Consider the following 17,208-nt stretch of genomic DNA (forward strand, 5'->3'; position numbering starts at 1 on the left):
CACGATTGAGTTTGACACCCATAGGTTCAATAGTCAGTCATAATCAGGCCTGAGAGAACAGGCCTGAGAATTGTGTAAAACTAGGAGATATCACCATCCATCACTGCATGTGGCACTATATTTAAGAAGAATTATAGCTCCTGCATGGTCTTCAAGAGAAATTCCATATAGAGAAAATTGCAGCAGTCCAGTTTGGGAGGATGAGGGTCATGAATAATTTCTGCATATTCTTCAAGAGAAAAAAATATATACTGACCAGCTGTTTTACCATCTTCATATAAGCAGCTATTTTTGCCTCTGAAAAATAGAGATAGGAGAATGGAACTAAAAACAAAGAAAAAGAAAAGAAAAAGAGGTATCAGCATATTTTGTTAGATTTGAGATTTAAAGAAAACTATATTTTCTTTTTGTTTCTCTCCCATTTTAATAAACTGTTCTCAGATTTTCACATCAATTTAAGCCTTGGTTTATTTAACCATTGATTACTCAACAATGATTAATGAGTATGCTAATAGTGATAAACCATAAACCAGGAATTACAATCAATAATGAAGGGGTAGGCAATTTAACAACAATTCATACACTTTCCTTAGGGCAACCCCCCGAAAAATATGCAAAAATATTAAACTATGAATAGCTATAATTAAAAGACCTTCTGAAAGCCTATCATTCAAACACCGCAGTAATCAAATTGATATTTGTACATACTCAACATCCTAATTTAAGATTAATCTCTGCACCCCGAATTACATGTTAATTTCCTTATTTTAGTAATATTTAGGGACTTAAACTTTCAAGTAAGATCCAAGAAGCAATTATTCATTTTGTTAAAATGTAATTGTGAAGATTAAATTTTGCAAGCCTTACCTAGGAATAAATAAAATCCACCATTATACTAATGTTATACTTAATATAACAATTATACTAAGATGTGTTACAGTTGTTTATACTGCAAAACACTTCTTTTAATCGTTTTTGAAACATACAGATTTTCCAATCCTTCCCATACACCCTGGGCTACTTTGTGAAACTGTTATATCTAAAAAATATCATGAGTATCTTGATTGCTCCTGTAAATAAATATTCAATACATTGCTTTGTCTAACAACTTGCACTTTTCTGCTTTTTCCTTTTTGTTAGTGAACGCACAGCTTCACATTTAGCCAATCTTCCATTTTGCCTAGTTGTAGATAAATTTCACTATAAATTGAAATACCTTTATTTTAATTTTCATTATTTTAATTTTTAAAATGCAAATAAGTTACGTAGTTGCATTTAACATTTGCTCTTTCATTAGGTTAAATGCAAACTTAATTCTGGAAAATGTATGCAATAGTATTAGCCAAAAACGTTGCATTTTGATGTTACATGCATATATACATATTTGTATATATCGGATGAAAATAATTTAATTGAAGAACTCTCAGGCTCATTTTGATAACAATGAGCAATCAGTTGAGGAATGCTGCATCAAACATCTATACCACTACTACATTTATATCATTATGGTTCAATGGAAGTATTTGTAGTATTTTAGATAGTTTTTTCCAGTCCAAAGACTGAGCAAGAGATCATAAGGATATTGCACATAGTCTCACAAAAATAGCCTAATTCCTATTTATAAAAGCTAACTGATAACAGTCAGGATTCTGCAGTGCAGCATGAGAAGGTGATAAATATTGCTTTTAGCAACTACCTTAGATTCTGATAATATGTAGAAGATCCCAGTATGAAACCATCCCCACACATGGATGGTGCTCTGACTTTCCTCAGAGTGAATCTGTCTGTTAAAATCTCACTTTGCAACCTAGCCCTCTTTCACTGTTCAGCCTTCTGTTCTTCCATTCTTTGGCAGTGACATGATTAGGAAGCTTTAATTAGAATTAAGCTTTGAGGTACAGACACAGAATGAAATTTCATCATTGCAATCAACTACAGCATCCAGAATTAGTCTCTGGAACAGAATGAAAATATAAAATAGGCTAGAGTTCATTAATTAACTGAATTCGTGGATACAATTTTTGTTTTTGATGTCAATTATATTTGAAAGGTAAGTTAATGCACAAAAAGGTAGTAAATGCAACTGAGCAAAATGTGATTATGGGAGTGCTTGTTGCAGAATATTAAATAATGCAACATAGAGATAAATGCATAATTGATGAAAAAGATAGGGATCTATTCCAAGTTATGCTAATTGTTCCATCTGAGAATTATGAAATATTGAGTATTTACACTGCTGTCATATTTTAAAATCTATTTATGCATTGACTATACTGTAATGTTAAATATGCATTAAGTATATTTTGCTATGTATGAACAGTATAGGCTAAGAAAGATAAGAAATCAGTTTTAGCCAATCTAATTTCCTCCTCCTAAAATCTCTTTCCCTCACTTTCCCCATATAATTTATAACTGCTTCTCTTTGTCATCCATATTTCAGTTACTGATTCAGGAATGTTTGTGAATTTTCTTCTGTTTGTGTTGTGGCCAAACAAAGATTTTAATTCCCAAAGTTATGCTGTCCAGAACCTGAATCTTCATGATTACAATACAGTGCATCCTCTTGGGCTTTCTACATTCTCACAAACTGCTCCATGCGTTTTCTCCTGATTTCTATCAGAGACTGAATCTCTGAACTTGGCAGCCCAGATCATAAGTCCACTCCATTCCACAATAGCTTAGTGATAGCCTCTCCAGCAGCATGTCAGACAACATCTAAAATATGTATAAGATATTTTATAGATGGCACTTTACAAAATTAGCTAAGATGTTCAAAGATAAATCAGCTAAATGCTGGAAGAGCCACCAGACACCTAGAACATATTACCATACATGATGGCCTTGTATAGAAGCTAAAAGATACTTAACAAAAATACACACATGGTTGGAAAAAATGATAAAACAATACATAGATTTGAAACCTGAAATGTTTTTATTAGGAATGGTTAATCTGAATGTTACAGTAAAGAAAAAACATATTTAATTATTCATGTATTAAGAGCAGCCAGAATTGTATTTTTTCAGAATTGGAAAAGTGATAAGATACTGATAGAGCGAAAAGTAATTGAAAAAATATTTGAATGTGCAGACATGAATAGGTTAACATTGGTAATCAAAGAAAATGAAGAAACAGAATATTATATGGTATGGGATTTATTTTATCAATGGTTGGAAAATAAAACAAATTAAAATGGACCAGATGAGCAGTAAATTGAGATTGTTAAAAAAATAGATATATTAAATAATAGCTATAAGAAAATGTGATTATTGTTATAGTGGTAAGAAAAGTATTAATTATAATTGTAAGCACAAGATATATGTACCCAGGTTGAAATGAAATGGAATAATTGTAAAATAAAATAAAAATTAATTATGAAATATGTATGTCCAAACTTACGGGCATATTCTTGCATTTCTCCCTTTTATTTCTTTGTGCTCTTGATTGTGTGATGATTCATTTGCCTTCTCTGACTTTGATTTAGACTCATGCACTTCTTTCCATGCTATAGGCCTGGAGAAATAAATATCAATACTGTATCTTTTTTTTTTTGCTTACCTTCCAAAACGGGAAACATGATCCTTTATTGTAGATTTCATGTATTGAGCAGCTAGAATTCAATATTGTAAATTTCAAAACTTTTACACAATATTTGTAGTTTTTCATGCTGAGCAAAAACAAAGTCACACTACAAACAGTTTCATATTCAATCTTACATTCCAGCTACAAAAGAATTCATATTTTCTCTATTTCATAATAGTAAAAATTCAAAGTCCACTAGAAATATAGTAAATTTAAATGTTTAAAATTTGTAGATAGAAGAAAAATAAATATTGTATTATATTTATCTGTTAGCATGATTTTACGAAGGATCATGCAGATATGTGTGTTTTTATTTTATTTTTTTGTATATATTACAGGATGAAAAAGATAAGGATAAGGAAAGACATTAGAACAGAGTTCCCCTTTGTGGACCAGTAAGGGGGCAGAGGGATGGTTCCACATAAATGGCTGGCAAGTGCACACATGTGCGCACAGCTCCATTTGCACAAATGGCAAGCATATGTACCTGTTGCTTGGGCAAATGGAGCACATGTGCACATGGCCACCTGCTGCTTGGAGAGGTGGGTATCCAACTTCCACATCCCAGTTCCAAATAGCTCACAGCCCAGTAGTGGGTCATGGCTGGGGATTCAGGACCCCTGTATTATAATGCAACATATTAGTTCAAATAATTAAAAAAGAATGAATCCATATTTGGTCAAAATGCCTATATTACACATCATCAATTTTTTTGTTATTATTATGTACACAACAATATAAAATCATAATTTCCACTTCTTTACTTCGTGTTGACCTTCATATTTCTTGCCCCTTTTCTTTATACCCACAAATGTTAAATTTTCAGAATAACACAGCAGAAAGTCATTTGATAATGTATTTAAACTGTCAATTTCTGAGTAGTTAAATAAAATATTTAACAATACAACTTTTTATATTGTTTGAGAAAAATTGTATTGATTTGGATATATTATAGTCTCTTTTCTTTGATATAGAAACAGCACCCAAGTTCAGAGAACTCTAGGTAAAGTATACTATTTAAAAAATGAAACACTAAATAGAAACTAACACACCACCAGAAAGTTATATAAAACAGAATCAAAAGAAGTCACCATCTGCTACCCAAAGTAAGGCCTGAAAAAAAATGTGGGTTCCCCCCCCCCTCCAGACTATGGAACATCACTAAAATTGGAGCAATATGATCTTTGGGAGAATGTCATTTTACAAGATAAGTCCCATAACAAAGAAGTACAGATATTTTTCCAAGGAAACACATTCACAGAGATATACCCACACCCACAACAACTGCTAAGTACACAATGAATAGGATTTAGACATTATTTGGTTTAAAGCTTTACAACTAGAAATCTCCAGAGAGAAAAATTCCAAGTTTATAGAATTCTACTTTTTTTTTTTTTTTTTGCACAAGCAAGCATATTATTTGCCTTTCCATTCTTAAATTAAAATACTGATCTAATATCAAGTGAAGTACTTTAATGGTGCAAGATTTTATAGTACAGTAGGAATTGCATTTCATATTCAAAAGAATCCATTTAATTAACTCCAACTAGATGAATAATGTAGCAAGCCACTGATTGTTTCATGTTTCACAACAGATCACACAAAAGCTAAGCCAGCTTTAGTTATTTGTCACTGTTTAATGGCATAACACAGAAAAAGAACTGGATGGGATGCATATATAGATTAGAGTACATAAAATAAATATTAATCTCTGCAGCTCTATAAATAAAAAGCAGTGCAAAAAGTCAACAAGGAAACTAAAATCCTAGAAGGATATATGAGAGCATTAGAAGAGAAAAATACATTTTTACCAAAGCAAAATATAGCAAATCATACAATATTTTTTTTAAAAAGCTTGTGTCATGAAAAATGAAGGCTAGGCTAATATTAATGGTATTTATTCTCCTAAAGAGCAAATTAAGGCTGAACAACTTTTGTGCAAAGTAGATGTGTGAATTGAACCATTTATTAACATTTCAAAATTTCAACTTAAAAAGAAGGATTTCAGCTTAAGTTTATTTGGAATTATAAATATTTCTGAAATGCACAGGAGAAGTGTGGGTTTTAATATGTTGAATATTCTCAATTATGTTTGCAGTCTAAACTCCTGCTTACTTTGAATTATAAACATTTAGGACCAAATGCAACAAATATTTTGAAAAAAAATACTTATTATTCTGCCTTCTATTATTATAATACTGATTATAAATTTGTAAATAAAATATGGCATATGTTAACAGTGTTTGCTTCATGGATTAGATACTTCGAATTATGACTGAATTTATACATTAATATAGTGGTTTTTCAGACACACAAAGAGACACAAACAAATGCACACATATGCATACAGTAAATACTAAACCCTGTTGCAAAGATCTTTATATTGTGAAACAGTCTATAATAGTACTGCTGTTAATCTTATTTTCCCCTTTGGTAAAATGTAAATGTAACAATAAAAATGGGCTTGAGGTGAACTCTTTCCTGAAACTATATGAACAGACCCTTGTAGTGTAGATATAATTTGCCATTGCCTTTCTTGTCTTAGTTTTTCCAAATTTTAATTTAATCTATAGCCTTATAGTTATGTCTTTATCTGAGATATTCTTTTTAGTACAATATTTGAAATTCAAGAAGAATCAACACATACAAAGAGATGGTGCCAGAACAATTCTATTTTTTTATCTACTGCATGCACAAAACAAACTATGTGACCATTTCAATTTTACCTTTTCTAGACTTAAACAGCAATTCATAATATTCATAATTGCAGAGCATTAGGAATTCTGTGTAATTCTATTATAGTGAGCCAAATCATTGACCCTTTTTCAATAATGTTGTTTATACTGAATATTAGCAGATTTTCTAGACAAAATATTATAGGCCCAGGAATTTTTGAAATCATAATAGGTGCTCTATTATTGACTACATATGTTTTTCAGAGCTAAATACAATAAAAGAAGCATGCTATGTCAAAAAGGGGACTATCTTTATAGACCTTAGTACAGCATTTGATACAATTAACAGAGAAATATACACAGCAAAGTGACTGTCCCCAATATAGAATCCAGACCACTTCTCCTGATCAAAGTGCTTTACACAAATATCTGCTTAAAAGTCTTGTGTGGAGTCAATGGAACCAGGGCACATAGAAAAGAAATATATAAAAAGAAATAATAAAAAGTACATATTTGTACCTTTATTGTTTCATCCATGAATCATTGACTCAGTCAGATTGATGAAAGATCCTGAAGTACTAATGCCTAAGGTATACAGCCCCTCATTGAAACAATTTTCTATGTGCCAACAATTTGATTCTCTTATCATTTTCACAAGTTGGATTGCATAGATTGTAAGAAAACTTGGCTCCTACAAAATAATTGTCTGATTATTAATAAATCCAAGTCAAGGTTGTAGACTGTGAAAAATTGTCACAGACACAGATGCCTATTACATGGTAAGTTAATAGATCAAGCTAACACATTTCTTTATTTAAGGATAGTTTTGTCTGGGATTGAGTCTTGGCTCCTTCAAATCAAAGATGCTTACTCAGAGCAAGGATATGCTATGTACAATATGAATTCATAGTTAAAACCAGTAAATTACTTATATCACAGTTCCTTAGACAGTTGTTAAGGTGTACAAAAAGCCAAGTTACCCTATGCTCTTATATGGAGCTGAAATTTGGAGTTTAAAAACATACCATCTTCGAAGAAAACTTAATCACAGGATTATGAGGAATATTTTTGATGTGACTAAAAGAACTCCAGCTTCTTTGCAAGTTAGTCAATTTTGGAAAATATATACTTTATAAAGTGATGGTGATGACAGACTTCCACAATTTCTCCAGACTTGATTTAGAAAAGAGATCCATTTAAGTTGCCAAAGACTTTCTGAGCAGATACAATGAGTATATGAACAATGGATTTCAACTAGAATTCTGCTGGAAAAATAGAAACTATTGTATATGAATGAAAGGGTTTGAAAGAAGTGATAGAGAAAATATGAGAAAACTTTGATATGAAAACTTTGTCTGAAGGAATCTGAAGATTGTTGGGAGAAAGAATAAAAAATATTTATTTTCTTAAGATTAAAATAAATGTGTTGCTGATTCTGATAATGTTTAATAGTTTGTATAATGGGACCGGATGATGATGCTTCAGAGATAAAAGGAAGAAAGATTCAAAAGAGTTTAGTGGCATAGTTTGTAATAGTTATGTTATTTCTGATAACCCTTTAATGGATTTTTGCTGATTAATATGGAGTGATGGGGCTTAAGAGAAGTTGATAGAGAATATGGTGAGGCATGGAAAGAAGGGTTGTTTGGCTTTATTTTAAAAGATAATGATAATTTGTTAATGTTGGTCATACTTAGTAGGGATGACGGGCAAGGTGTTGTTTTTTTCTTGATTTTTTGTGATTTTTTTAACCTGTTTATATATTTGATAGTAAATAAATTGTATTTATTATATCTTTAATAATATGTATTTATTATCTATATAATGTAATTAATAGAAATTATTACAACAAAACTGACAGATCTCAAAATTATGTGATAGATATTCTTACTTAGAAATCTCTTGGATTCTAGACCTTACAAATTATATCAAGAGTTGTAGTGTCACTATTTTATATCCAACCTCTCTGGAAAACAAGTTAAAAAAACTGCTGGACAAGAATTTATTTATTTAATTTATTTAACGATTATTAGATAACAGGTACAAGTATAAACATGGTTATAAATACATGAAATGGATATGAATAAGAAAAATAAAAGAAACAATAGGACAAGGATGGTAGGCACATTTGTGCCCTTATGCACAGACCTCTTAGGAAAGGGGTGAGGTCAACAGTAGACAGTCTAAGGTTAATGTTTTTGGGTTTGGGGAAGAAACCACAGAGTCAGGTAGAGTATTCCAGACATTGACCACTCTGTTGCTGAAGTCGTATTTCCTGCAATCAAGTTTGGTGCTGTTTATCTTGAGTTTGTATCTATTGTGTGCTCTTGTATTGTTTTGGTTGAAGCTGAAATATTCATTGACAGGTAAGACATTGCAATATATAATTTTATGTGCTATACTTAGATCAAACCGAAGGCGGCATAGTTCTAGGTTGTCTAGGTCTAAAATTTCAAGTCTGGTGGCATAAGGTATTCTGCAACGAGTAGAGGAGTGGAGGACTCTTCTCGTAAAATATTTCTGGACTTTCTCAATTGTATTAATATCAGATATGTAATGTGGGTTCCAGACTGATGAGCTGTATTCAAGTATTGGTCTAGCAAATGTTTTATATGCTCTAGTTAGTAGAGTGATATTACCAGAGAAAAAGCTACGCAGGATTAGGTTAACAACTCTTAATGCCTTTTTGGCTATGTAGTTACAGTGGGCTCTAGTACTTAGATCATTTGATATGACTACTCCATAGTCCTTGACAAAGTTTGTGTCATCAACAAGGTCTTGACTATTCAGCTTTTATTTTATTTTCTGTTTTTTTTTTGCCAATATGTAAGACAGAGCATTTATTTGTTGAGATTTGAAGTTGCCATTTGTTTGACAATTCTGACACATAGTCGAGGTCTATTTGAAGGGTAGCAGTATTGTCAGTGGTGTTGAATAGCTTTATATCATCAGAGAAAAGTACGCAGTTGATCTTAATATAATCACAGAGGTCATTTATGTAGAGTATGAAAAGAGTTGGTCCTAGAATGCTGCCTTGGGGGACACCACTGTTGACAGGTACAGGATTTGATAGGATGCTCCCAATTTTGACCATTTGTTGCCTGTTTGACAGGAATGCTTCTATCCAGTTATGCAGGTATCCAGAAATACCATAAGATTTTAGTTTTAAAATGTACCATTGAATCAAAGGCTTTATAGAAGTCTATGTAGATTGCGTCAATTACTTTGCCCTGATCAAGTTGTGTAATCCATATGTTTTTACAGTGTAAGAGTTGCAGATTACAGGATAGTTTTTTTCTGAAGCCAAATTGTTAAAGAGTAGGTTGTTTGTCTCTAAGTGGAGGATAATGGATTGGTTAATAATTGATTCCATGACTTTACAGGTGATGCAGCCTTAAGAGATTGGTCTGTAATTTTCAACTAGGCTGGGGTCTCCCTTTTTGAAGATGGGGATGACTGTGGCTAGTGACCATAGGTTTAGCAACGGGTTGGTCCTGAAAGATTTTTCAAATATTATGCTTAGAGGTTCATCTATGGCAGTGGGATAGCTTTTTTAAGAAGTAGGCACAAATTCCGACGATCCAATAGATAGAGATGCCTTTAGATTGCGTAGTGCTTTTTCAACATTGTCTTCTATAAAATCGATATGTATTAGATCATTGTAGTTGTCTGTGGTTCAACTAGGAAATATTGGGCATGACCCATTGCTGTTTACAAATACTGAGTCAAAGAATGTGTTAAAGAGGTTGGTTTTAATGGCGTCATCATTACAGTCTTCACCATTTGGTTCTTTCAAGGGTGGGATAGACCTTGAGTCTTTTAGTTTGTTGTTTACAAAATTGTAGAAAGCACAGGTGGAATTGGTGCATAGAAGGTTTTCATCTTGTTTAATATGATAATTGGTGCATTCGGTCTTTATCTGGTGGCATAAATTTTTGTATCGGCTTTTAAAGTTGGCAACGTGACCAGATTTGTTTTCCCGCCAAAGGGATTTCTTTTTGGATTGGAGCTTACTTATTGTTATGGGTAATTTGTTTTTTCTGGTTTTGGGAGTTGTTATTGGTACATATAGTTTGATGACTCTTTTGACTTCAAGTAAAAATGTGTTGTAATGGTCTTCAACAGTATTGCATCCAGTTAATAGAATTTGCCAATGAAGAGATGAGAAATCATTGTCTATAGGATCATAGTTGCCTTTTTTGAAGTTATAATTGGGGATCCTGTCGTTATGGTGATTTTTGTGAGGACATATGTTGAGACAAAAGTCAATCATGCTGTGGTCACTGTTGGAAAAGGGTTCTTTAATTTGTATTCTGTAAATTTTATTCAAACTATTGCAGAAGATGAGATCAAGACAGTTGTTCAGTCTAGTGTTGTTGGATACTACTTGTTCCAGTCCCAGATTTATTTATTTATTTATTATTTATTTATTATTTATTTATTTATTTAGATTTGTCAATCGCTTACAAGATAATAGGTATAAGTATATACCTAGTTATGAATACATGAAATGGGTGCATATAAGAAAAATAAAAGAAACAATAGGACAGGGATGGTAGGCACATTGGTGCGCTTATGCACACCCTCTACAGACCTCTTAGGAAAGGGGTGAGGTCAATAGTAGACAGTCTAAAGTTAAAGTTTTTGGGGTTTGGGGAAGAAACCACAGAGTCAGGTAGAGTATTCCAGACATTGACCACTCTGTTGCTGAAGTCGTATTTCCTGCAATCAAGTTTGGTGTGGTTAACCTTGAGTTTGTATCTATTGTGTGCTCTTGTGTTGTTATGGTTGAAGCTGAAGTATTCATTGACAGGTAAGTCATTGCAATGTATGATTTTATATACCATACTTAGATCAGACTGAAAACGGTGTTACATTTTTATTTGTTACAGCATTGAAGAAGGTTGCATGTATGGGTTCATTTGTACGTTCGTTTACGGTCCAATTAATATGAAGTAGATTGAAGTCACGAAGAAAGATAAAAGCATGTGAGCAGGAGGTTGCCCATGTTAGTAGTGAATTTAACTTGTTTACATGTTCGATGTCATAATGAGGGGCTCTGTAACATAGTAAGAATCGAAATGTGATATTTAAGGACAGTTCACAGATGATGGTCTCTGGAAGAGCAAGTTCCTGGGTAATTTGGATGTTGTTTAGATGTATGGTCTTTTTATAGAAAATAGCAACTCCACCTCGTCTACGGATTTCGCAATCAGACCGATAAACTTGATATTCACTTACAGTGGTAATTGAAAGATGCATTCAACCATATCTCACAGACAAATATAATGTTGAATGTGGCAGTGCTTAGTAAGATGAGAATTCATGCATTTTATTAGCTAGGCTTCTTGCATTGAGTAGTTTGCATTTAAGATATGAGGGAGTGGGTCTGGAAGAAGTAAGGGGCGTGAATTCCTAACGTTGGATGTTTGGTTGATGGTTATTGTGACATGGGTTGTGGCTCTTGCTTTTGATACAATCAGCACAGTAGTCAATGTATAGATTAGTATTACCTAAATTGTGTAGTCTTTTGAGCTTAGAACGTAGTTCCCTGGATCGTACACGTTGCTGTAGGGTTAGATCAGGACGAGAACAAAGATTCTTGTGGTTCTTGTTGCTCTTTGAGAGTGAATTTATTGAGAAGATAAATTTGCGTTTGCTTGATTCGTTTTTGCAAACGACTCTGCAGAGGTGTGGGGACATCAAGCCGTCTTTATTTTTGAGCTCGGGACCAACATGGGAAATATCAAGTATTTCATCAGGGGAGATAGTTGATGCTTGATATTTCCTGATGATATTTCAAACGTTAGTGATGTCATTATTGTCATTGATCGCTAGACCAAATAAGATGGCATTTGGTCACTTACATTTACACTCAACAGCTTCTTTAATAAGGATGGGGATATTGATATTTGAAGGATTTGTGGTTTTTTGTGGATTGGATTTTGGTTGCAGTTGTTGGGTTTGAGGATGTTTAGTGTTCGTTGTTTTTTGTTGTTGTTGTTGTCTCTTTTAATTCAAGGTTTGTCAATCTAGTTTGTATAGTGTCCAGGGATGCTACAATGGTGCAAGGGAAGTTATATGTGTTTCTATGGTATCAACTCTTTCAAACAGGGTAATGTATTTTTCTAGTTTTGGTCTGCACGGTGGGCAGAAATATGGAAAACCATTGGCAGATGATTTTAGGAATAGAGTCATTTGCTTGGGTAATTTCATAGAGATATTTTTACCCTCAGTCAGGGAGCACATTGAAATGGATGAGATCCTATAAAACTGGAAAATACCAAAATACAAAACAGTATTTACTTGAAATAAATTTCAGCAGCTACACACAATGATTAAATATGATTTTTTAATCAAATTCTTTACTATGAACATACATATATTTGTGGAACCCCAGAGATCTAAGGCATGGAAAGTATATTATTTGAATGCCAGCTGTGTAGAGAGAGAGAGATCAATATCAGGTACACACATTAGACAAATGGCCCATTGGGATCCATACATTATAACAACATATGTTATGTACGGTCAAAACTCAAATATTCTATATAATATAGCATTCTATCTGAATAAAACAGTATAATTGAAAACTGCATAGAGTAGATGGATCTTACTAGGGTAAAGTGTAGGGTAATAATAAAGAAATGTGAATTGTATTTTCTTTTAGTTCTGTTTTTTACTCAGTTTTGTTACATATGGTGGTATTATTATTTTGGATTTTGTATTCTGATATGGTCTCATAGCTGATCACTAAAGTAATATTTTTAAAATACTTTTACATTTTTAAATCACAAGAAATATATATTTTACATTTCTTAACATGTAAGATGGCCCTATTAATTCTCCAAAATTATTCCAATTTTTCATTTGAAATTCATATCTGTTTTTCTAAAAATTCTTATACAATTAAATTGTTGGCTTTCCATTTGTTAAGTATTTGTTACATTTTTGCTCACCAAATAAGCCCAATACTTGGAATAATAATTAATCAGAATCAGAATTATATCAATATGTCAAATTTTGGCCATTCACTGCATGCCTTTATTATATAAAGAGCCAGTAAATTCATAAATTTACCATGCATCAGGGTATCAAACTTAAATATGCAAATCAAACTCAATCATTTATTTATAGTATCATTCTGTTCTTAAAATTACATATCTTTTCAATCTTACTTTCAAATATGTAGTGTATCCTGTAGTACATTTCAAACGGGTGGGGTTCTAGTTAAATAGAGAGATAAATGATCTGTGTTATGGTAAGATAACACATGCCTCTGGGCCACAGTGACATGATATTTTTTTGCCTATAAGAATATATTCAATGTCATTTTATTATTGCAGTTGAAGTGTAGAATATTATTACAGTTCAGATTATGGTAAGACAATTATATTATTCAGCTACTTTAATTAGAATTATGATAATGTATGTGTATATTTTATCCAAGCTACAGCATAAATAAATTCCATTACAAATGTTGCTCCTTTAAAAAAAAAGTCAAGAAAACAAGGGTATAGTGGCATTACATTGAATGATTGATCTGACGTTAAAATAACATGCTTTGGAATTTGGTCACTATGACACTGACAGATTTATTAAGAACATCTGGGATTAGAAAATATATAAAACTATCCATATTTAAATTAAAAAGCATAAATATTTAATAGTAAAAATATGCTCAGTATTTTTAGCTTTTATAATATTGATTATATCAGCTTCTTTCAACTTGGTAAATATTGATATGTTTATAATTTCCCCCTCTAATCCCCTACATATGCTTCTTCACTTCAAAATATTAAAAAATATGAAATGTATCAAAATACAGAACATTAATATTGTTGCCATTATTTGTAGAATGCTACATGATTAATCATTCCATACACATTTAAAACTTCCATTATCAATCAAGATAATTTGGAAATAAAGGTCAGTTTCCATGGGTTTCAGGTAATGTTTTAGCCAATACAGTGTGATTCTACTGATTGGAGACACTAAGCTCTAATCTCGAGCCTACGATTCACTGATTGCAAAATGTCATAACAAATTATAGCTATGCATTTCCAGAGATATATATCTTGGCTCTAATCGTGGCAGTCTGGGTTTTGGAAAATAAGGTCTTTGCCTGCAAGCAATTTTTTTTAGTCCAGGCTTTTAATATGCACAGCACATACTTTCATAAGCACATCAAACCACTCACATAAGAACTGTCTTAATGAAGCTACACTGTTATGTTTCTTCAGAAAGGTAAAATTGCTGAAGGACATAGCTTTAGTGTCAGTGATGCATACATTTGTCTTAAACAATAAATTCTTATATTTGTAGCTACATCAAAATATTATGCTTATTTATTACAGGAACACAAGCCAAAAGCCTTCAAAATGAAACCAAACAGTGTATTTAGTTTTGTAAAGGAAGATTGTGAATTTGTGACCATGATCTTTTTATAATTGTCTGCTTTCTAATAAAATTTAGTGCAGAATGGAAGCAACATTTTAAAAAAAACTGTCAGTAGTGTATTTATTTTCCAGCAAAGCTACTATTCATCATTTTGCCCTTTTTTAGTAATACCTCATGGCTGTTTCAAAAACATTCCAGTAGTGTTGTTAATCATTTCATCAACCTTATTCTCCTTTTCATCTTTCTTTTAACCTGTCAATCACCATTTTTTTCTAATTCATTATTCATGTATATCACATGCCCAAGGCATATGGGTTCATGCTAGCTGATTTTTGCCTCAAAAAAAATATATCAGATGGTATTTGATTCAACTATGATTGATTGTCTGCAATTGTATGAACTGTACATAATACCTGGAAAGGCCAACACTAACTATTCTTATCTTTGTTATCATTGACATGTGATAATTATTCTTACCAGGGATTCAGTGGCTCAGTGGCTAAGACGCTGAGCTTGTGGATCAGAAAGGTTGGCAGTTCGGCAGTTTGAATCCCAGCACTGCGTAACGGAGTGATCTTCTGTTACTTGTCCCAGCTTCTGCCAGCCTAGCTGTTCAAAAGCAGTAAAAATCCAAGTAGAAAAATAGGGACCACTTTGGTGGGAAGGTAACAGCTTTCCATGCACCTTTGGCATTTAGTAATGCTGGCCACATGACCATGGAGACATTTTCAGACAGCGCTGGCTCTTCGGCTTTGTAACAGAGATAAGCACCACCCCCTAGAGCCAGAAACAACTACCACATATGTACCTTTACCTATCCTTATCTTTATTATATTGATATTTCTTTCTACTCCATGACTACTCCAGCATATGTTTTGTTTTTATTCTCTTTCTACAGTATATGACTCTGTGTTGTGTATGTGTGTATAATGAAATATTCTATCATTTCACTTTCTGCTAATAAAAGGGCTATTGTCTTGAAATCTGACTTTTTCAACCTCCTCTTTATAATGATTTGAATATATTGAATATACAGTATATATATTCAAGACAAGTCCAAAGTCCAATGGTGGTGGTAAGATGTAGCAGTGCCAAATGACAGTAACATCAAGAAAGAGCGTCAATTTGTAAAGCATTCCTGGCTTGGCTCGAGGCTCATGAATTAATTACGGCATCCGTCGGAACCTTGACAAGAGTATAAGAATATGGAAAGATACTAGACACTGAAGAAGAAACTAGAAGAGATGTAAAGTAAAAGCAAAAAGTGGTCACAGTAGTGGTAGAAACATTCTGGGGCTGTGACTCCTATGCTGGAAGAGTGTTTCCAGAACATACTAGGAAGATCAGAGCTATCTGTCCAAAACAGTGTGGTGCTAGGAAAAGTTAAAATGCTGTACAGAACTTCAAATTTCCAACTCTTTGGTAGAGGACCTAAGTTTGGGAACAGACAGATATGCATGTAGTTACTGAAAATATGTATACTATACAATGTACTGTCCCTACATGTATAATGTACTGTATTTACATTATAGGCATTTTTTCTAATGTGTCCTTGGATATTTATAACTTTCATAGATTCTATTTTTATGTATCTTTCAAAGCAAACCATAAAAATCTCATGTTATTTATTTTGATATTAGGGCCCTAACTATTGTCCTCTGAGATATAACATATATGAATATGTAAAAAAGAAAAAGTTGGAAAGAAGAATGTTTATGCAATGCATACAGTCCTTTAAATATCTGAAAATATATAGTGAATATTTAAGAAATATTTTTTCATAACATGTTATTTGGCCCACTAAACATGGAATCTGGCCCACTAAAAAGCATTATAGTGTTTTCAAAATCATTTCTTGTCTATAATAATTATATGACCATGTATATTTTTCTTCTGTGACTTAATTTTGCACATTTTTTTGCTACAAAAATTCACACCCATGTGCTCAGAATTGAAAGATATCATTATTCCTTTAAATATATCATTATTCAAAGTTCATTTTAGTATCCTAGCAACAAACTGTATAAAACAGCAACTACTGATCACATTAAAATCATTATAATCTTGAAATTAAGGAAGCTGGATCTTAGATTAAGTAAAATTGTGTGATAATGGCCATTAATGGTCTAAGTGAACAATTCAACCATTTCCAACTGAACCTCACATCTGCCAAACCTTGTTATTTCATTAATTACTGCCTACATTTATTAATATTTATGACTAAGATTTTATAAAACAGCATCCCTGAACCTGAACAATACTCCAGTTATGTAGACATCAATACTGAGATTTTTCAGTCTGCATAACAATTACTGTTAGATGAAGTCTACATGTTAGGAAGGCACCCAGGTTATTAAGATAGTAGCTGTGCTGTTGTCACTCTTGGAAATGGTTTGAATTGGGAATTTTAATCCCATTGATAGACTACTAAATGATAGAAGCAGGGATATGATATTGTGTTTAGTTAGTATGTGCAATTAGCTTAGTTTTTAGTACAAATGACATATGTTTGTAACACTAATCTTTACATTTGACTTAGGAAATTAATCATGG

General features: G+C 32.4%; 1 protein-coding gene across 1 annotated transcript in view; it reads right to left on the bottom strand.

Moving 5' to 3' along the window:
• The window catches only part of LOC148130462 (uncharacterized), a 115,393-nt gene extending 103,876 nt beyond the window's left edge, over nucleotides 1-11,517 (bottom strand). The window contains exons 1-2 of the mRNA XM_087967528.1: nucleotides 11,137-11,517; nucleotides 10,217-10,651 (exon numbers count right to left, since the gene is read on the bottom strand). Of these exons, the coding sequence (XP_087823654.1) occupies nucleotides 10,217-10,651; nucleotides 11,137-11,517 (816 nt within the window). The remainder of the gene's footprint in view (nucleotides 1-10,216; nucleotides 10,652-11,136) is intronic.
• Between the last annotated feature and the right edge of the window lie 5,691 nt (nucleotides 11,518-17,208).

This window comes from Notechis scutatus, chromosome 5 (genome assembly GCF_049901735.1).
Source record: "Notechis scutatus isolate UNSWTSFEM ecotype Mainland chromosome 5, rNotScu1.2, whole genome shotgun sequence".
Lineage (NCBI taxonomy): Eukaryota > Metazoa > Chordata > Lepidosauria > Squamata > Elapidae > Notechis > Notechis scutatus.